The following is a 22902-nucleotide window of genomic DNA, read 5'->3' as shown; positions in this document are numbered from 1 at the left end:
TATAAAATATACAGGCTTTCTATTTCATTATAGCACATTATCAGTTTGGTTACAGACCTATAAGAATTTATTTAATACCATCATAGTTTTTTTTTTCAGGCAGGAAAAATGTATATATTTAAATGTACAGTTAAAGTCAGTGCAATAAGTAATGCTAAAGACCTCCAGATCATCTTATAATTGTTACAACTGTTTTTCTCAACAACCTGCTTTTTTGTATTTTTACATACATTATACTAGAAGGACAAGTCTATCACAGAAATTGCTCTTGCATTAAAAAGAACTGCAGTTACAGCTTTATTAAAAGTTCAAGATGTCTCTACACAGCCTTGTCATAAGGAATGGGGAAGGCCTAGAGGCCAAACCAGTGTATGAGAAAGACTTGAAAATGGACAATAAAGGACTCTGAGGTGGCTTTTTCAGTACCTCAGTAATGAATGGGGCAATAAAGAATAAGGCTTAAGCCTGGCAACAGATGTGGTGGACAAGTCAAATTTCATGGCTACTGAACAGACAGAAAAGCCAGAAGTGAAAATCCTAAGTGTGCGTGAACCTGCTTATTGTTTTTTCAATGCTTTTTTTTTTAATATAGATAAAATGTAGTTAACTACATAGATTATTCAGTACATGAACAATATCCTAAATGAATTCATGTAAATTTGTTTCAGTTATTCAGAGAAAAATACTCCAAGAGTTAGGACGTGTATACAGTACAGATGTGCATTCATGCAGATTACAGTTAAAAGCAAGAATAATACAGACAGATATGCAGATACAGATGTGAATTCATGCAGACAAATGATGTCACAACACAAAGCATTTCAAGCTGAATTTCATATTCATGTTATGCTTTCAGAGCACTGTATGGCAAAAATATAGTACTAAATTTCAGACTATGGCTTTATTTGTGTTCAGATATTACTGGCAGGAAAAAGTAATCCTTCAGTGTTAACTGTACATGAATGTTATATTCTGGAAACCATTTCAAATGTCAGGTATAACAGATGTTCTTCATCTCACATTGCTGCAGTCATAACTTGTGGGTAGTCCGCTGTCCTCGGTCGGCCCGAATACCAAAGTATTAGGCTGGCCTCGGTCATGGGCGCTCAGATCTGACGTCAGTGCGTCATGGTATTAAAGCGCATGACTGACGTCATATCCTCAGTCTTTTTTGCCGCATGGTCCGAAGCAGAAGCAGCGTTTGCAAGTGCCGTTCGGCATTCTGAAATTTTCGTATTCTGAGTTTCAGACCGAAACCAAGTTGGGCTAAGTACCCGTTGGGGAATATTTTGTTTTTCTTGCCTCAGTTAATTCGGATGTCAGAAAAAGTGAATAATTGTATTTCTTGTGGGAAACAGATACGCATAGGGATTACCACTCTCTCTGTATTCCTTGTTTGGGGCCTGAGCACGGCGTGGGTAGAGTGTCTTTATGCTAGGTTTAATAAGCGCACCATTAAGCGTGGGTTAGATTGCGCTAGGCTTGTCTTGATGGCGGTGTAATTACAATATGCCGTCGGATCCTCCGGCGCCGCTACCGCTAAGAAGCGCAAGAAAAATGCGTTAAGTCCAAGCAGGATCGTCGTCCGTTCGGGCGCGGTTCTTTAGAAACTACGGTGGAATCTGTAGATCCAGCCGAGGTTTCAGCTGAGTCTCAGGGGGAGACATTAATTTTGCAGGATGTGGCCTCTCAGGAGTCAGGTCAGGCTGAGGGGGCCTCTCAGGTTGCTGTACTCCCTTCTATGCCTAAGGGGGTTAGGCCTTCTCCTTCTGTCTCTAAGGTACCTTCTAAGGGCAGGCCTGGTTTGCCTTCCTCAGGTGTCAGTCCTAGTTCTGCAGGTTCTGTGCCTAAAAAAACACATGCTTAAAATGGCAGAAGATTTAATTTCCTTAATCAGGGGTTCTATGCCCCTCAGATAAGAGGCCTAGGGTGGAGCCAGAGGTAGAATGTTTGGAGCAGGCTTCAGATTACTCAGAGTCTTGACTGAAGACACTCAGGATTTTCCTCCTTATTCTGATTCAGGCAGGGGATTCCAGTCCTTCTGCTTCTCCTCCAGAGGATTTTTCTTTTCAGAAACCCTGCATTCTATGAGGGAGCATTTTAAATGGGAAGGCCAGGATTTCATTCGAAGAGGCTTAGGGAATTTTTGTTTTACCACAACATAGGCCCTTAGATATACCTCCTGTTTTGGATGTTGTTCAGGATCTTTTCTCTGAGGTTTCCCTTAATCCAGACTCTTTGCCTCCTGCCAGTTAAACCAGATAGGTATTACAGAGTGCCTGAGGCTCATAAATATCTGTATAAGAGCCCAAGGGCTGACCCAGAAACTATTAGCCAGGGACCTAAGGGTGTCAGGGCTTCTGTTGTAAAGAATCCAGTTCCTATGGATAAAGATTCTAGAGCTTTGGATAGGTGGGGTAAGAAAGTGTACACCTCTTCCACTCTAGCAATGAGGGCTTTGAATTGCCAGTTTCATATGTTGAAGTACCAGAATTTTCTCCTTACTCAGTTAAAATCTAAGGTAGATGCTTTGGCAGAGGGCATAGAGTGTAAGGAATTACAGGATTTGGTTCATGCCTCTGATCAGGTGGGTAAGCATTCTTTGCAGTGTGGTTTCGATGCTTTACAGGCTTCTTCCAGGGTGGCTGCCACTGGATCAGTAGGCATTCGCAGGCGCTGGCTTAAGGATCAGAATTTGTCAGAGCATGTTAAAGCTAGAATTTTAGATGCTCCTTTACAGTCTGAAGTTTTGTTTGGTTCTCCTGTGGAGTCTGTCTTGAAGAAAATGGAAGACAAGGCTAAGTCTATGCAGACTGTTAAAGATTTTTGCAGGTGCAGCCCCTAAGTTTAGCAGGAATTGGCCTACTAAGGGATGGGCTTACCCTTCTTCTGATTTACAGTCTAGGGGCAGATCTAGGCGTGGTAGGGGCAGAGCTCAGAGTTCTTTCAGGCCTAGAACGTGGAGTTCCCCTGCACAATCTACAGGTGAGGGCAGGGGCCAGTCCTTTCGTAAACAGGCCCAATGACCTGCATCTTCAGCTGCCAGATCCCTCCTGTCTGGCAGCACCTTTGGGAGGAAAGTTGGCACTCTTCAAGCAAAATTGGCTTTTAGTCACCCAGGACAAATGGGTGTTGGACATTATAGACCGAGGCTACAAGTTTTATTTCCACACATTGCCTCCTTTCAAGGGCATGCCAGACGTTCCTCCTCAGCAAAGGGTAGAGGCTCACAAACAGATTTCTTTACTTCTTCAAATGGGGCTATACAGCAGGTCCCTCTGTCAGAAGTGGGCCTAGGATTTTATTCTCGCCTGTTTCTTGTACCAAAGAAAGGAAACACTTGGAGGCCAATTTTGGATTTATCTATCCTCAACACATACCTGGACATTCCAAAATTCAAAATGTTGACGTTGCAACAACTTCTGCCTCTGTTGGGCAAAGATCACTGGATGGTAACGCTGGATCTCAAAGAGGCTTACCTTCATGTTCCTATCAGGCCCAGTTGCAGGAGATACCTGCGTTTTCGGGCTGGGACTTTACATTATCAGTTCTCTGCATTGCCCTTTGGCTTATCTACTGCGCCCAGGGTGTTCACAAAGGTTCTGGCTCCGGTGATAGCCTTCTTAAGGTTAAGAGGAATACAAATTTATCCTTATTTGGACGATTGCCTGATTCTTGCTCAAGACAAAAACAAGCTTCTTCACCATCTACAGTATGTTATGGCAGTGTTAAGGTGCCTAGGGTATTCTGTGAACGAAACAAAGTCCAGTCTAGTACCCTCTCAGGAAATGTGCTTTCTGGGTGTGAGACTGAATACAGCTTCACAGATGGTCTTTTTGACCCTGGACAAACAAAGAAACCTTACACTTTACTTCCAACAATTGTCTCTACGGTCCAGGCTGACTGCAAGGACAGTCCTTCAAGCCTTGGGGTTCATGGCATCTTGTATTCTGGTGCTTCCCAATGCCAAACTGCATATGAGGAAGCTACAATGGTATCTCAAAAATGTATGGACGCAACACTGCCACGATCTGGACACTGTCATTCAGATAATACCTTGCATTCAAAAGGAATTTTTGTGGTGGGCTCAGGAATGTCACCTAAACAAGGGACTCTCTGTGACCCGACCAGAGGTGAGTCAGATCTTAACGACAGATGCCTCGGACAAGGCTTGGGGAGCTCACCTCAATGGAAAATGGGTTCAAGACACGTGGCCTGCCAGACTTCAACATTTACATATCAACTTGAAGGAGATGTTAGCAGTCCAATTTGCATTGATGGCTTTCAAGGATCTACTTCACCCAGGAGAAGTGTTGATTCAAACAGACAACACAACTGTCATGTGGTACATCAACAAACAAGGGGGAACCCATTCGGTACCTCTTGCAGGCAAGCTATGGTTTTGTGGGAGACTGCTCTCAGTTTGCACCTCACTCTTCAGGCAAGGTTTCTGCCAGGAGCACAGAACTCATTAGCAGATGTTTTGAGCAGACAGATGGTGGATCCCCACGAGTGGAGTGGATCCTCATGTATTTCGACAGTTGACAGTGATATGGGGGACTCCAGACATAGATCTGTTCACTTCTCCACTAAATTTCCAGTTGCCAAAGTTTTGCACAAAGATGTTTCATCCAACAGCTTGGAAAGTGGATGCTCTATCATTCAGTTGGAGAAATCTTCCGCGTCTACCTTTCCTCCTCTGCCTCTCCTTCCCAAGGTGCTCTTGAAGGTCAGACAAGACAAGCCCTCCATGATTCTAATAGCTCCAGATTGGCCTCGACAGCACTGGTACCCTCTGCTGAGGAGTTTAGTAAGGGAGCCTCCTTGGCCTTTGCCTTCAATTCCACACCTTTTGTCTCAGGCAGGCAATCATTTCCTCAATGTCAGGATTCAGTCCCTGCATCTCACAGCCTGGCATATTCTGTTCTAGAACCTGGAGATGCAGCTTCCTTAACAAGTTTTGAATGTTATTTTGGAGGCTAGAAGGCCTAGTACAAGGAAAGTTTATGCAGATAAATGGAGGAGATTTTTATTTGGAGCAAAGCAAAGAGCTTTGATGTTTCCAGGCCTGATTTGAGTGTTTCTCTTCAATATCTTCGGAATTATTAGACAAGGGTTTGTCTTTCTCCTCTGTAAAGTTCATGCTGCAGCCATTTCTGCTCACTATGACTGTGACCCACCATTATTCTCTCATCCTTTGTTTAAGCAATTCCTTAGAGGGGCAAAGAACATAAGACCCCAGCGTGAGCTCCTACTCCTTGCTGGGATCTCAATTTTGTATTGGAAAAGCTTACTTTACCTCCTTTTGAACCTGCAGCTACGTCTGAGTTAAAGTTTTTGTCTTGGAAGACTGCTTTTTGTTGGCCATTACGCCTGCTAGAAGGGTATCTGAATTACAGGCTCTAATGGCAGTTGAACCCTTCCTGATTTTTCATAAGGATAGGGTATCTCTCGCGCTAACTGCGTACTCCTACTTTTATGCCTAAAGTGGTTTCAAATGTGGCCTTGAACCAATCTATTCATTTGCCTACTTTTTATGCTGATCCCCAAAATAAAGGGGAGAAAATTTTGCACACTTTGGATATTCACAGGCAGTTGCGTTATTATTTGAGCAGGACTAAAAGGTTAAGACAGTCTCAACAATTGTTTGTTTCTTTTGCTTTGGCCTCTCAGGGGAAACCTGTTTCAAAACAAACTATTTCTAAGTGGATTGGCCATTGTATTGCTTTTTGTTATTCTCATCATGGTAAGGAGATTCCGGCTGGAATCAGTCCTCATTCCACTAGGGCTACTGCCACTTCTACTGCTTTTTTAAGGGGTGTAGCTACTAAAAATATTTTGGAGGCAGCTACTTGGAGTTCAGTGCACACTTTTTCTAAACATTACCATCTCCCTCTTTATTCCAAATCTAGGGCTGGATTTGCCACTGCAGTCTTACAGGGCATGTTAGCAGCTCCCAATGCTTTATGATTTTGCCAGCCTCCCTTTACCTTTGCTTTGGATTCTACCCACAAGTTATGACTGCAGCAATGTGAGATGAAGAACATAGTACAGTTTTGTACCTACCATAAATGTAGATGTTCAAGATCCACATTGCTGCAGTCAATACCCCCCCTCCTTCCCTCTGTGGTTTAGGAGTGGTTGTATGGTTTGGGTGGTAGAGGTTGTTTGTACATGGGTTTTGGAGGTTTTTCTTTTTGGCTGTGGCCTTTCTTTTTAGCCTTCTGACATCTGGGGCAAGAAAGACTGAGGATATGGCGGTCATGCGCTTTAATACCATGCCTTTGGCTGGCGTCAGATCTGCGCGCCATGACCCCGCCAGCCCTAATTGGTATTGGACCGCCGCGACGGGACAGCGGACTACCCACAAGTTATGACTGCAGCAATGTGGATCTTCGAACATCTACATTTATGGTAGGTACAAAACTGTACTGTATTCCTTTAGAATCCATTTCAGTCATTTTTTTAGAATACAAGATTAACACTCATTTATTTCAGATGTTCAGTACAATACATTTCTAACAGTATTACTTGGCCTTTATACAACATACATGAACAGTATGCAGATACAATCAGGGCAAACTTTGCAGAATTACATCAAGCTCACATAATTCAGTAAACAAGGGTAAAGTGGCAGAATTATTTGTAACAGGTTTATCAAGGCAAATTATAAAATTACCTAAAGAATAAGTAGTGATAGTTATTCAATATACTCACTTCATAACAGGTCAAGCTTCATTTGTTACAGAAAAAAGTGCACTTTACGTAATTATTATTGTACATTAGACAAGAAAATTAAAAGGACACTAACATGGTATGCAAAGGCACAGAGATGGAATGCAGAAGATATAGGTTCTAGTAAATACATTTCTACTATTACAGCACATCGCAATTTAAAATGTAAATACACAGGATTATTTGGAAACAATACCAAATCTAGTTGAAGAGTTAAAAAAACAAATTAATACAGTAAACGGTAAGTATGACTAAGATGTGGAAAAAGAAAATTCATAAATGGCTACTACCAAATTAATATGGATCTTGTTACACAGAATATGTAATACCAATTGCCCAGTTAAATTAAATCACAAAGATAACAGACATCAAGAAAAATTTCAGAATGATTATAAGGTCATGAATGTTCAAAATGAAAATTTAAAATTTATTTACCAGATAAAAAGAAATTATTTTACAGTTTCTATATTAGCTGTACTGATCATTAGATTATCTTTTGCAGACTATATTAACATGTTTATAAAGTAATTACAGAAATAAATCCCAGTTCAGGAATTTCATGTGGATTTGTAAGATCAGTTCTCACATAAACACATTTCTGTTAGAAATCCTACATTAATACACAGTATTCTCTTGGCAAAGACCTAGAAATGCAGCCATATTAAAGCAGACCTATAGTTTCATTTTGTATTTCACATGTTCACATGCAGTTTCAATGGAAAGGAATGTTTCAGTGAATGACCTCAAGTCAAAGCACTGAATAAGGATGAGACATAACAGAATGTGCAGAACTTTTTGCTGTATGTCAATGACCTTGCAGAAGATATTAAAAAAAAAAAAAAGAAAATCTGGAGACAAGCGCTACAGTAATATCTTATTTAGATGGTACAAGGCTTGGGAATCAAGGTTAAGGAGCTGTGTAAAACTGGGTAGGAAATTTACAATGTTTTCATATTAACAGACATGCTTTCAAGACAGAAGACTGTTCAGAAGCCATGGAATCCATAAGTCAGGATGTTCAGAAATTCAGTTCAGAAGTTTAGAGGAAAGAATAGTTCGGAGTTACAAAAGGACAGTCTAATTCAGTCTTCAAAGCTACAGAAGTCTTGAGTATTCAGTTTGAAGTCCTCAGCTAAAAAGCTTCTGTTTGGTTGAGTTTATCAGCACCATCATTTGAGTCAGTTTCAGTAATACAAGACTTATTTGAATCTTGTTGGATTACTTAACAGTTACCTGACTATATCTACCTTCACTCTATTTACTACATAATAATCTACCCTTGTCAAACCTTTAGTGAATCATGACTTTTATTCTGAAAGGTACAAGAAGATTTGACACTTATTTAGCACAGTTCTGGGCATTACAGCTGCACACATATGGTTTATTTCCAACATGCACCCAATACTCTTCCTCTTTTGTATGAGACTACAAAGCCGAGTGCAATTTACTGTGGTAGTTTAGTACAGACCTCATGACCAGCTGTACTAAACAAAATATATTTGCTTTGCATGCGTTAACTGCTCAGTAAATTTCAGCAGTACCAAAACAGCCTTCATGACCATATACAAATCTGATCAACAAAGATATGAACAAATGTTGAGTCAAACTTCAACAGTATCATCTTATGTAACAAGCAGCCCAATGCAGTTATTATCCACTAGTGTTCCAAAAACCATGCTTGCAAATGCATCCCCGTATACCTTAAGAAGTAACCATTTACTTACTAAACCACAGTGGAGTATCCATGTGTTTCTCTAAGACCAACCTACTGACAGTTCCAGGAAACGCAGGAATTTTACCTGAAATAAATTCTGTAAGAATTCTAAGTCTGATCTGTACCATTCACCCATCCCACTAAAAAAATTACTTAAAGTGATAATTACTTACGAGACTCAAACTCATGAACAGACAGTAATCGTTCTGATGGTGTCCTCTCTACAGTCATCTTCTGAAATTAAAAAATAAACACCTTTATTACTTATAAGGCTGTGAATGCTATCTTTAACTACAGTAGCAAAAGATAAGACATCAGACAGCAATGAAATAAAAATGTCCTAGCTGAGACACTATCAAAGTCACGTAAACATAAATAGATTATCTCAGGCTCATTGTGGCCCTCCATGCCCCTGGATAAGTTCTACAACAGCATATCCCTCGTGTTGCTCCTCAGAACAATTAAGGCAGCCATACCTGATAATCTGGGTTACTGTCATCCTATAAAGTTCACATATAAAGTTATACACATAATACTTCACTGAATTAACATAAGACTTCATCCAGAGGCTACTACCACACCTTAATGTTCAGTCATATTTTCTTTAATTCTGATAGATATTAGTTTGAGAAATTACAATGTTCACCACCTGAATGACTTTGAAAAAAAACATCACTTTTCTTCAATTTACCATTAGTTAACAATGACAGAGCATGGATCATTGTGTTTGTTTAATCAAGGCCATTGACTCTTGTCAAACTAGACTATGCCACTAAAAGTAAAAACAGGTTTTCCTATGTTTGACTGGTTCTGCAGTTACAGTCAGTGCTGAGACTGAAGTTGGTTTGCCCTTGTACTTCTACTGATGCATCAGAAGTAAAGTCCAGTTGTGTATATATATACCTGATGTTTGAATGATAACTGCTGCAGCAACCTTAACTATATGGGTTAATACCCTGTCAAAGATGTACCACCTGGTAGGCTTTCAAAGCTTCAGGGCACCTTCCACACCCTCAAGCAGTTAGGTAGCTCAAGATGAGCTGCCTAAAAACACAGGGTTTACTGCCAAGCCTTTCAGAGCATTCATGTCAACTGAATGAGGGAGGTTGAGCCCTGACAAGACATAAGTAACTATATTATACATTTACACACACACACACACACACATTATATATATACATATATATATATATATATATATATATATATATATATATATATACATACATACATACATATACATATGTGTATATATATATATATATATATATATATATATATGTATGTATGCATGTACTCATGTGTGTTATTGTTCCTAGTATATATTCTAATTAAGTTATAGGTGCATGTACCTTTTATTTTTAATTGAATTGAGTGTTACAGTCTGGATCAGATGAATGATATATAAGGTGATGCAGAGTACTGTGTTGGTGTTGAAGTCTGATGAAACATTTTTTGAACGTGAAAGCGCTCACTTGGATCCTGTACTCGTTTTATTTTCTTTATATTAAAACTCTTGAAGTGAAAATGAGAAGTTATGTACCTACCATAACGTTCCATGTTAGTTGTCTTCTCTCGCCTTCTTTCTTGCTTGATGGGTTCAGAGCCGATCCTCGGCTCTGACTCGGCACTTGCTAAGCTCGAGAGTCACTTTTACCAGCTCGAGGCAGCCCCATATCCCATGATGCAAGGCGGTAAGTACCCAGATCTCGTTTGATGACAACAGGCAATAGCACCTAGCATAATAACTTCCAAAAGGAAGAAAGAAGGAGAGAAAAAACCCTGAAGGATGGTAGAAGGACCAGCACTGTATGGTCTTCAGAAGCATACTTCCTTGTAGAAAGAAAGAAAGGTCTGTCCAGGCCTGGGGGAAGGAGGAGAGAGGGAAGAAGGCGAGAAGACAACTAACATGGAGCGTTATGGTAGGTACATAACTTCTCAATGTTAAGTTGTCAATCTAACTTCATTCTTGCTTGATGGGACCGGTCCTAGCACCTCTATCCTGGGTGGCTCAATGGAACAGACCCTTGAGAACTGTAGAGCCAAAACTGGCTCTGTCCCTGGAGGCCAAATCCAATTTGTAATGGGAAACAAATGTATGAGGAGTGGCCCAAGTGGCTGCTGCACAAATAGTGTCCAATGGAAGTCTAGCTTGAAAAGCTGTGGAAGTGGCTAAGCTTCTGGTTGAATGTGCTTTAGGTTTTGAGCACAGCTGTTTTCCCCTGAGCTGATAAATTTCAGAGATGACAGAAGAAAGCCATCTAGACAAGGTTACTTGAGACAGGAAGGCCTTTCTTGTTATCAGCATAAGAAACAAAGAGTTGATCAGATTTCCTGAATTGTTTTGTTCTGTCCAAATAATATCTAAGTTGGCGGTGGACATCAAGATAATGCAATTTTTGTTCCGATCTGTTTGAATAGTTTGGGAAAAATACAGGAAGGTCAATCGCCTGATTCAAATTAGTCTTTGAGGCGACCTTAGGCAAAAAGGTCGGATTAGTTCTCAATGATACTCTGTCTTTGTGGAAGACTAAATAGGGGGGGCGAACAGATAAAGCATGAAGTTCAGACACCCTCCTAGCCGATGTAATAGCAACCAGGAATAAAGTTTTCCATGAAAGAAATTTCAGGGAACATGAAACAGCTGGCTCGAAGGGAGGAAGAATCAAGGATGTCAGCACTAAATTTAGGTCCCATTGAGGAGGAGGACTCCTGATTGGAGGTTTCAGGAGAAAATTTCCTTTCAAGAAGGCTCTACAAAGCCTGTGGGACATAATGTTGTGATCTGCGAACCCAACATGAAAGTTCGAGATAGCGGCCAACTGAACTTTGACCGTGGAAGAAGAGGAGCCCGCATGAAAAATTTCTGCTAAGAAATCCAAAACTGCTTGTACTGGAGCAGTGAAGGGATCAATATTTTTGGCTTTTGCCCAATAAGAAAAACGTTTCCATTTGCTAGTATAAATCCTCCTAGTAGAGGATTTTAAAGATGCTACTATGATGTCTCTAACAGGATTAGAGATCATAGGAAGCCTGGCTAAGGAAGGAAGTGGAGCAACCATGCTGTGAGGTTGAGAGAAGGAATAGACTGGTGCAGCTGACCCGATTGGTGAATCGGAAGATCTGGCACTGGGTCCAGATGCCACGGCTGCACCAAGAGGTGATGATGGAGGAACGGGAACCAAATTTGTCGAGGCCAATAAGGGGCAATGAGAATCATTTTGGCTCTCAAAACGGTGGCTTTCTGGATTACTTGTGGGATCAGAGGAAAAGGAGGAAAGGCATAAAGAAGTCTCTGGGGCCAATCCTGGGTCAGAGCGTCTCTGAGGGGATGGCCTGGCAGTGGGAAGAGAGAGAAGAAGTCTGGGCATTTGCTGTTTTGGGGAGTAGCAAAAGATCGCAACATGGGCGACCCCATTCTAGAAAAATCTCCTCCACTATAGATTGTTTGAGAGACCACTCGTGAGGCATGAGAATAGCTCTGCTCAATCTGTCCGCTAAAATGTTGGTTTTCCCAGGGATATGCGTTGCTACCAGAAACCGATGAGAGGAGATCGCCCATTGCCAAAGTCTGAGCTTCTCGACACAAGGGGTAAGACTTGGTTCCGCCCTGTTTGTTGATATACCATAATACAGACATGTTGTCTGTGTGGACTGTGATGGGCCGCAAGGGAAGAAAGTCGTTGAGGGCTTGCAACGTTAAAAGCACTGCTCTCATCTCTAGGACATTTATGTGCAGGTGGTATTCGAATGGTTGCCATGTCCCATGAACCATCCTGCCCTGATAATGCCCCCCCCCACCCGATCAGGGAGGCATCCATAGTGACAGTGGCTACCGGGGTTGGGGGTACAAAGGGTCTGCCTTGGTGAATCTGGGGAGAAGTAATCCACCAAGTAAGATGATTCTTGCAAATCTGTGTCACCAGTATTTGGTGACGCATCGGAAGTTGTTGGCAAGACCACTGAGTGAACAACATCCACTGAAGAAGGCGCATATAGAAGCGAGCCAGGGGAAGAAGGGTAATGGCCGCAGCCATAAGGCCCAACACTTTTAGAAACATTCTGGCTTGTACTTTCTTGCTGGCTAGAATGATTCTCACATGACCTTGTATATCTGAGATTCTTTGGTCTGTGAGGGTAGCTGACATCCGAACAGTGTTTAAGTTTGCGCCTATGAAAGTAATAGACTGGCAGGGCAACAAGGAGGATTTTCCGTAGTTGATCGAGATGCCCAATTGAGTGCAAAGATTTATTGTGTAATCCCTGGCTTGAAGAAGCTGATGCCTGGTGGTGGCTGAAAGGAGCCAGTCGTCGAGATACGGAAACACCTGGAATCCTTGACATCTCAGGTGAGCCGTGACCACTGCCATACATTTGGTGAACACTCTGGGGGCTGTAGTGAGAACAAAGGGCAGGGCTCTGAATTGGAAATGACTGGACCCCAGCCGAAAGCGGAGAAACCTTCTGGAGCGTCTGTGAATTTTTATGTGATAGTACGCATCCTGAAGATCTATTGAGCACATCCAGTTGCCCTTCTGTAAGAAATGCAGAATTGACTGAAGTGTGACCATTCGGAATCTTGTCTTTCTCACAGACTTGTTGAGTCTGCTGAGATCCAATATTGGTCTCCAGTCTCCTGTCTTTTTGGGGACCAAAAAGAATCTTGAGTAGGTTCCGGGCTCTGAATGATCTGTTGTAACTGGCTGAATGGCTCTTTTTTGCAGAAGTTTTAAAACTTCTAACTCTGCAATTTCCCTTAGACCGGGTGGAACATCTGGAAGGGAATTTGAGTGAGAAAAGGGAGTTTCCTCGAAAGGAATTTTGTAACCCTCGGATATGATTGACTGTACCCATCTGTCTTGAGTTAGGGAAAGCCAGGCTTCTGGGTACAGCGATAGTCTTCCCGACTGCCTCCAAGGATGGACAGTCGGGCAACATCTCAGGGATGCTGAAAGGGCTTGTCAGAGAGGCACTCTGCTTCCCTGGTTTTGTGGACCCCTCTGCCTCTAGGCGGCATCTGTTATTGTTACCCCTCTGCCTCTAGGGGTAAATTGTCCACGTGAATCCGGCGTGACTCCTTGGGATTTGCGGAACCACATTTTGCCACCCTTCTGTCCTTTAGGGTAAGGTCTAGAAGGGGTGGAAAACGGACCCCTGACAGAAAGAGTCTTGCCGTCCTGCAAACACCTGGTCAATGTTTCCTTCACTTGAGGGCCAAACAAAGCTGACCCATCAAAGGGAGAGTTAGTGAAGGACGCCTTAAAGGGATCTGCAAAATTACAGAGCCGCATCCAGGCTTGGCGTCTAAGAGCCACACCTGTACCTCTTGCCCTACTTGCTCCATCTGCTGCATATGATATCAGTCGCATGGAGGAGTTAACAATAGAATTAAGGGTTCCTAGCTGCTTAGCTATTTTTCTTGAGCCCCTGCAGCTGTGGGATCCTGTACTACTTCACCTAGCTCCTTAAGGATATCCCTTTGGAGTCTGGTGAAGTGACATAAATAGTTCAGCGCGCATAGCAAAGGTTGCTGAGAGAACATCCGCTTACCATACCTATCCATGGTCCTAGAGTCCTTATTAGGAGGATGGATAGGTGCGGAGAGATCTGCAAGTTCCTTCTTAGTGGCAGCCGCCACCACCATGGCATCAGCAGGGACACCTTTGTGAGAAATTGCTTGTCCGAGGGGCAGTAATAAATTTAGAAGGCCTCCTAGGAACTGGCTCTACAGAGTCAGGAGCAGCCCAAGCCTTTCGGCGATAACCTGCATAAGGGGGTCGGCGGAGACACCCAGGAGGTGGAGGGCCGAGATCCAAACGCCTCCAGGTATACCGACTCATCCTCAGAGAGATTATTGGAGGGCCAGTTTCCCCTCTGTTTAAGGAGTTCTAGGATGTCTGAAAAGGAGACATCCTCAGAGGATCTTGGGGATCCCTCCGACTCATCTAAGTCGGTATCTGAAGTGATAGACTGGGAGTCTCGTGTTTCCTCTTACAGGTCCTCTTGCGGAGGATCCCTGACTGATCAGGAGAATCCTCGGAAGAGGGGTTCTTCCCAGTGGGGAAACCTGAGGCGGAGGATCTCTGGGTCCGGGAGCAAGAGAGATGGCAGAGATATCGTCAGGCACCGTAGAGGGAGGAGCTAAGGGAACAGACTGCTGGCTAAGTCCAGTGGCTAGCACACTCTTCATCACCTCGAGGCTCCCTCCCAGGGTGGTCGAGAACCCGTTCGAAGAACCAGGAACTCCAGGGCCCACCGAAAGGGAAGGCTCCGAGGCCGATGTCGGAGCCGAGCTCACCAAGGCCGAGGCTCCAAGGGGAAGAGAGGGGTCGGACAAGGGTCCGATGCCACTCACCCCCTCGGAGGAGACCAGGAAGCCCGACCACCGAATCCCTCTAAGGAAGGTCTCAAGAGGAGATAAGAGTAGAGGCTGAGGGAGCAGAAGGGGGTATCTGTCCCTCAGCCATAGCAGAAACCATTCCCGAAGACTCCAGCTCCAAACTCTGAGGTAGAGTTGAAGGAGGAACTGCAAGGGGGTGTGGACTAATAGTCGTCTGCTGAGACGGACTATGTAGCATCTGGGCCAGTGCCTGTGATTTTAATAATCTACTGACCACCCTCTCTAAATCATGGTCAGAAAGCCTGGATGACCTGGATGATCGGCTCCGATGGCTCCGTTCGAGAGGAGAGGCGAGCAGCGGTATCGGTTCCAAGGAAGGGACCTTGACCTCTTCCTCGAAGGAACCATTGGAGCCGATTTAAACCATGGATGCTGTCGGGCCGACAACTTTTCTGCACCGACAGAAGGTCCGATGTATCGGCTCCGGCGGAGCGATGAGACATAAAAGTAGCGATGTCGAACGATTGGCGCCGACACGAGAAGAAAACCACATGGTGGTCAGAGCCAGTCAGAGCCGACACCGATGTGACTGAACCAGTATCGGCACCGATAGCCATCGGTGCGAGGGTTTAGCAAACTAGGATCGGCTCCAGCGAGCCGATCTCGACTCTGAAAATTCGAACCAGAGTCGGAACGAAGGCTTAGAGACAGAAGCCTGGGCCTTGGAAGACTTGGAAGTCTTAGTCGGGCCGACTTAGCGGAGAGCCCTCCGGTTTAAGAAGGCCCCTCAAAATCAATTTATTTCTCCTTTCCTGCAGGACTCTCTGGCTAAAAGAATGACATATTGCACAGGAGTCCTGCAGGTGTCCCAGGCAGTATAAGCAAGAAGTGTGACCGTCTGTCAGAGACATCTTCTGACAGCACGAGTCACACTTCTTAAAGCCTGAGACCCTTTCCTTGGACATAGTTGCAGAAAAAAACACAGCCCAAGAAACAATTATCCCAAAATTAAAGAAATCACTAACCTCTCACATACACACACACACACCCTAACAAGGGGGGGGATGGGAGGGGAGAAGGCCTGACTAAAAAAATTAAGAAGTGAGGGAAATTCTAGTCAGAAAAGGGACTAAATCTAAACTAAAACTGTTAAATATAAGTTTTAAGTGAAAAAAGGGGCAAAAACAGTAAAATATAAATCACTTACCAGGAGCTGGTAAAAGGAGGACCTCATCAGCGAAGCGGCAAACGAGATCTGGGTACTTACCGCCTTGCATCATGGGATATGGGGCTGCCTCGAGCTGGTAAAAGTGACTCTCGAGCTTAGCAAGTGCCGAGTCGGAGCCCATCAAGCAAGAATGAAGGCAAGATTGACAACTTAACATCTGGACTTTTTATGTTATCTTCAGCTGTGGAGAGCCTCTTTTGTGTGTTTTTTCTCATTTGGACTTGATTTTTTTCTTGAGGGGCACTTTACTCAGCACGTTTTGGTTTTTGCTGAAACTATATTATACATTTACACACACAGACACACATATTATAAATATATAAATATATATATATATATATATATATATATATATATATATATATATATAAATATATACATATATACATATACATACATATACATATGTGTGTGTGTGTATATATACATATATAGAGGGAGAGGTTACTGCAGCGGTGACCATGCAAACATCTACTGAAAAGGGATGCAAATAGTGCCGTTATTATCACTGTTGCAGTAGCTATATGGGTACATAACCCTAGCTTACATCTGGGAGGTGGAAGGGGGAAGGGTCCAGAAGGCCCTGGAGAATAGTTCTAGCAAAGCCTGATCTAGACTTAGAAGAGGCATCAAACTTGTCATGTTTTGTAAAGGTATGTACAGAAGACCAATTTGCTGCTTCTAGAATCCAACACTTTCCAAAAAAAACATAAATGAAGCCAAGGCCCTGGTAGAGTGAGCCATGATCATGCCTAGAACAGTTTTGTTTATGGTGAGACAACCATTTGGTGTCCCTTCTTACCTGCACAAGAAATGAACAACTGATCCGAAAATCTGAAAGATTTTGTTCCGTCAAGATAGCACCAGAGTTGTCTGTAACATTCAAGGAATGCAGAATCCTTTCTCCCTTATTTTTACATTCAGGAATGAAAACAGAATTGTTTGGCTTAACATAAATTCAGATGCCACTTGGGCATAAAAGAAGGATCAGTTCTCAAAGAAACCCTGCCTCTGTGAAAAATGAGTACAGTTGACTCGCCATAAGAGCTTGCAACTTGGATACTCTTCTTAGAGTGGTCAGAGCAACCAGTAGAACAGTTTTCCATGTTAAGAACCTTAAGTCAGCCTGATGACCTGGTTCAAATGGAGCCCGTGTTGCCTTCTCTAACGCAAAATTAAGATCTGAAGAAAAATACATTTTTGTCTTGAAGTTGTCTTATTTAAAGCCACTTTAAAAAATGTTTTCATGAGAGAATGCATTGAAAGAGGAGGATCCATGGGCAGACATGCTGAAGTGGATGATAAATTAACCCTGGTGAAGGAGTAAGAATGGTTAAATGAGAATAACTCACAAATACTGTAAAACCACAGAAACACAAACCTTGAATGAGTGCTGGTTATGATGGCACCAACTAGATAATCTTTTCCGTTTGCTAATACGATTTTGTAGTGGAAGGCTTTCTTGCCTAGATTAGTACCTGGTCCATACCCTCAGTAAACAGGTGACCAAAGGCAATTAAGATTCCATTATCCATGCAGTTGGCTGAACTTGACTGGGGTCAGGATGTTATCAAACACTCCTGGTCTTCTGCTCACACAAGACCAGGGTGTATCAAACACTCCTGGTCTTGTGCGAGCAGATCTATTCTGTGAGGAAGCTTGAGGTAATTGCCCCTGACCATTTCCAAAAGAAGGGAGAACCACTGTTGCCTGGGCCAGAAGAATGTTACCACAATGATCCAGTAGCATTACGTTCTGAATCTCCATATGTATCCTGGATTAACAGTGGAAAGTGTGGAAAAGCATACAGGAATATCCCTGTCAAAGGAAAAAAACACATCTGTCTTCCAGGCCTTCTTGCATGGAGTCCTGGAGCAGAACCATGCCAGATGATTGTACAGACAGGAAGCAAAGAGGTCTTCTTGTTCTTGAAGAACTTCCCACAGATGGAACACATTTTAGAAGATCCCCCAGCTCTAGTTTCCATTCATGGAGGTCTGCCTTTGTCCTGCTCAGCTTGCCTGCCACAAAATTTTGCTCTGACAGAAGTTAGGAAGCCTGTAAAGTTAGCTTGTGCTGCCAACTCAGATACCAAGCTAATATGGCTACTCTGCAAAGGGGCTAAGGCCCGGTTCCTCTTTGCTTGTACATAACTGCAATTTTATCCAACAACTTTAACAGGCTCTATGGACCAACAATGATTCAGAGGGCTGAATGCCTTGACTACAGCAAGGCATGTATTTTACATTTATGTACTAATGTCTGCCCTTGGTAACTCAAACACCTTGCAGTTCTATCCTTCCTGAAACTGCTTCCCAAGCCAAATCCAAGGTGTCTGTGGTGACTGGCTGTTTTGGAGCAGAGGAAGGGGAGATCTGGACTTAGGGATATTTGCTATGTCAACCAGGAGATTTCTCTTCTGGCAAATTCAAGAACTGGGATTTGAAAAGATAACGGGCATTGCTGCTGAGATTAGAGAGGCTTCAGATATTGCTGTATCTTTCTCATGTGCAATCTTGTCAGGGGTATTACGAAAATCATAGATGCCATGAGACCAAAATCCTGAGGTATTCCCTCACACTGACCAAGGAATGATTGAAAAACCCTAGAAACAGATGTAGATATACATCCATTTTTTTCTTCTGGAAGAAAAGCTCTATGAACTGAGGTTTCTAGCAGACACCCCACAAACACAATCTAGTATGATGTAGTCTAAAATACTTTTGAATGTTCTCTTGGAATCACAACTTGTGTAAGAGATCTCTCATCTAACTGAGAGGTTCCCACACTTAGAAAAATCCTCTGCAAAGATAAACAAGGTGTCTAAATATGGAAAAATATGGATACCCCGTAGCCTGCAACAAACTATAATTGAAGCTAGACACTTTGTAAACACACTTGGTGCAGCAGACAGTTCAAAGGGTAATGTACAGAACTGATAATGTGATCCAGACACACGAATTCTTAAGAAACGCCTCAAATGTCGATGAATAGAGATGTGATAACACTAGATGTAAACAAAAAAAAAAAAAGGTTTATCAGGAAACTTGAATATATAAGAGTTAACAGGTTCAAAAGTGACAGCATTTTGAATTTGGGCACTATTACAAATCAAATTGGTTTAGAAAAAAAGATCCAAAACAGGTCACCAAACCTTTTCTTTCTTTGGCACCAAGAGCAGCTCTATTACATCCTGAGACACCACATGTTGGACAACTGGGAAAATAGGAGTCTGGTCTGGTAGATGTGAGGAGGAATTTCCTCCTACTGCCATGTGTAACCTTTGTTAATAATCTTCCGACCCCACTGGTCTGAAAATATCTGATGCCAAAAAAATGGAGAAGCACACTTTCTGGAAGACAAAAGGGACTGCCAGGTGGAAGGAGGGGTACATCATCCCTTAAACAGTCATTCTGACTTGCTGGACTGCCATTTTCTGTAGGAGTTATTCTATTCTTTTTGAAACCCCCTTGCCATTGCTTCTTAAACATCTGCTCACCACATTTTGTGGGTAGTGTTTGCCAAAACTGGACAAGGAGTTAAGAGAATCCCTTGGAAAATGAGGGCTGAAAAATCTTAGAGATTCCTTGTATCAACTTATACCACTCACAGTTTTTGATGACCCCTGCAGCAGAGAAACCAAAAACAAAATCTCTATTCAAAGGATAATTTAAAAATCACAATTTTCACATCAAACTGGGAGGTTCTGAAAAAGCAGACAGGCAAGTCTCCACATAACAGTACCAGTGGCCATAACCCTGGAAGTATGAGGCACATACAAACACTAAATGAGTTGAGACCTGTAAGATGGAAGAATCTAAACCATTTAAAGCAGGTTTTTCCTCACAACTACAGACAAAACTTTCCTCTTACTTTCACAATTAGTCAGAATAAACTAACATATGAGCGTGACAATTCAAAATTCTGAAAATCAAAGTTACAGAAGCATACACTTTTTCCTCATAGTAATTTTCCCATCCTTGTAAGAAAGCATAGGACTGGAATTAACTAAACTTTTAGCAGCAGTAGAATTAACTACAGCAATAGCTCCTGAGTCAGGTTTCAGACGAGTGTATAAATACTTAAAAGACTGAGGAACTTTGTACAATCTGACTTTTTTAGAGGACGTAGGCTGGTTATCAGGAAAAAGTACAGTTTTGTACCTACCATAAATGTAGATGTCCGATAGGCATGCATCTGCAGTCCTTACAAATGGGTTGTCCTGTCGTCAGGCAGAAAGTCTGGGTCTGGCCTTGGCTGGGGTCGCACTTCACCCGGCGTCACAGCTGCAGTTCTTGTATAAAGGCATCAGCGCCATTTTCCTCAGTGTTTCTTGCCCCAGATGCCAGGTGCCCTCTAGGAAGGCTAAATTTGGATAAATGCAAATGGTTCAAAATAGTAGAGAGCAAACACAAAATAAGCATGTATGTACATATATACAAACAAATACACCATAATAGATTCCCCAGCCAGCTACAAGATGGGCAAATACCCTAGGAGTACCACAGAGAAGGAGGGTGGGTAATCCTGACTGCAGATGCATGCCTATCGGACATCTACATTTATGGTAGGTACAAAACTGTACTATGTCCTTCAAGGATGCATCTGCAGTCCTTACAAATGGGTAGAATACCACAGCCAAACTGGGGGAGGAGGAGAAATGAGATTATGGTGTAGTTAAGATCCCTGCCTTAAAACAGCAGTGGCAAAACCTCGGGATCTGGGTATAAAGGTAAATTATAAGGCTTGGCAAATGTATGCACGGGTCTCCAGGTAGCAGCCTCTAAAATGTCTTTGGTAGCCACTCCTCGTAGAAAAGCTGTGGTAGTGGCTGTAGCCCTTGTAGAGTGAGGCCTGATGTTTTCTGGAGTTTTCTTCCCATGGTAGGAGTAACAAAATCTAATGCAATTTCCTATCCACTTAGAGATTGTCTGTTTTGAAATTGCTTTTCCTTCCATTCCTGTTGCATATGCTACCAGTAGCTGGTCAGTTTTCTATTGCTCTTGGTCCTGTCCAGGTAGTAGCGTAATTGTCTATGTACATCCAAGGTATGCAAAAGTCTTTCTCCCTGTTCTGTGGGTTGGGGAAGAATGTAGGTAGGTGGATAGCTTGATTTAAAGATACCCTGGAGACCACCTTTGGCATAAAAGTAGGATTTGTTCTCATGGACACTCTATCTTGATGGAAGATCAGGAAGGGCTGTACTGCCATTAATGCCTGTAGCTCAGATACCCTTCTTGCTGAAGTGATTGCAAGCAGGAAGGCAGTTTTCCATGATAAGTATTGTAATTCTGCTGTTGCTGCTGGTTCGAAAGGAGGGAGTGTCAACTTTTCTAGCACAAAGTTCAAGTCCCATGCTGGCAATGGTGGCTTCCTAGGTGGTTTTACATTTTTAATTCCTCTCGGAAACTGCCTGAGCAGAGGATGTGAGAAGACTGGAGGATCCAAGTTGTATTCTGCTGAAACAGCTGATGCATGAATCTTAATGGAAGAACAGGACAGGCCGTTGTGGAAGAGCTCTGCCAAGTATTCCAGGATGTTGGCTATGTTTACCAGTGACACATTTTCTCCTTTTGCAGTACTCCAAATGTGATATCTTTTCCATTTTGCTGAATAATTTTTTCTTGTTGAGGGTCTGCGAGCCTCCAAGATAATGTCTTTAACCCTTTGGGATAAATTTGGGTTATTTGGTGTTATGCAATGTTCCAGGCAGTCAGCTGCAGTGTTTTCAGGTTTGGATGCAGGGTATTGTAGTTGTTCTGTGTTAACAGTAAGGGAACTAGGGGTAGAGGCCATATTTGTTCCCAAGACATGCTCCTCAGTAATGGGTACCAATGTTGCCTTGGCCAGTCCGGAGCTATCAGGATGATCCTTGGACGGTCCTCTTTGATCTTCAATAGCACCTTGTGCATCAAAGGAAGTGGTGGGAATGCATATGCTGTCAGGTTTTCCAACTGAAAGATAGAGTCCACTTTCCAAGCAAGTGGGTGAATCGTCCTTGTGCAGAATTTCTTCAGTTGGTGATTGCGTGGGGATGCAAATAAGTCTATTTCTGGTAGTCCCCATTTTCTTGTAATGGTTTTGAAGATGTCCGGATGCAGCATCCATTCGTGGGCATCCGTGGTACTTCTGCTTAGTATGTCTGCCAGAATGTTTTCTTTTCCTGGCACAAAAATTGCTTGTAACTGAATGTTGAAGCTCAGGGCCATATTCCAGAGGTCCATTGCCATCCGGCATAGAAGTGCGAATGTGTGCCTCCCTGTTTGTTGATGTACCACATAACTGTGGTGTTGTCTGTCCTTATCAACAGTTGACCTTGTCGAAGAAGTGGTCTGAATGTCTGAATTGCCAGTTTTACTGCCAGCATTTCCTTTTGATTTATGTGTAGGTGCAGTTGGTCTTGAGTCCATAAGCCTTGTTATGCACTTGTCCAGCATGTGCGCCCCCCAACCGAGGTCTGAGGCGTCCGTTGTGATGGTCTGGCTTGGTTGAGTGCTGTGGAAGGGCAGTCCTTTGTTTGATAGACAGGCCTGAGCCCACCATTGGAATTCTTGCTTCAGGCATGGGATTATTGGAATTTGGGTTTCTAGGCTGTGCTTGTAATGAGACCATAAATTCCTTAGGTACCACTGTAACTTTCTCATATGCAGTCTGGCATGTGGAACCAATATTATGCAGGATGCCATGAAACCCAAGGCTTGCAGGACTTTTCTTGCTGTTAGCTGGTTCTTCTTTGTTAATGCCAAGAAGTAGAGAGGTAGTTGCTCCTGTTTTTCTACTGTTAGGAATGCCATTTGTTTTGATGTGTCCAGTTCTGCACCCAAAAAGGTTATCCTTTGGGATGGTATCAGCCTTGACTTTTTTATATTGACTGTGTATCCCAGA

General features: G+C 42.8%; 1 protein-coding gene across 1 annotated transcript in view; it reads right to left on the bottom strand.

Annotated features, from left to right (window-relative positions):
* The window catches only part of SMYD2 (SET and MYND domain containing 2), a 762982-nt gene that overhangs the window by 536393 nt on the left and 203687 nt on the right, over positions 1 to 22902 (bottom strand). Inside the window, exon 4 of the mRNA XM_044061287.1 lies at positions 8623 to 8683. Within this exon, the coding sequence (XP_043917222.1) occupies positions 8623 to 8683 (61 nt within the window). The remainder of the gene's footprint in view (positions 1 to 8622; positions 8684 to 22902) is intronic.

The sequence above is a fragment of the Protopterus annectens genome, chromosome 1.part0, assembly GCF_019279795.1.
Source record: "Protopterus annectens isolate FY-2018-M chromosome 1.part0, PAN1.0, whole genome shotgun sequence".
NCBI classification, from domain to species: domain Eukaryota; kingdom Metazoa; phylum Chordata; order Ceratodontiformes; family Protopteridae; genus Protopterus; species Protopterus annectens.
Note: the sequence above shows the minus strand (reverse complement) of the source record. Positions and strands in the feature narration are given on the sequence as shown.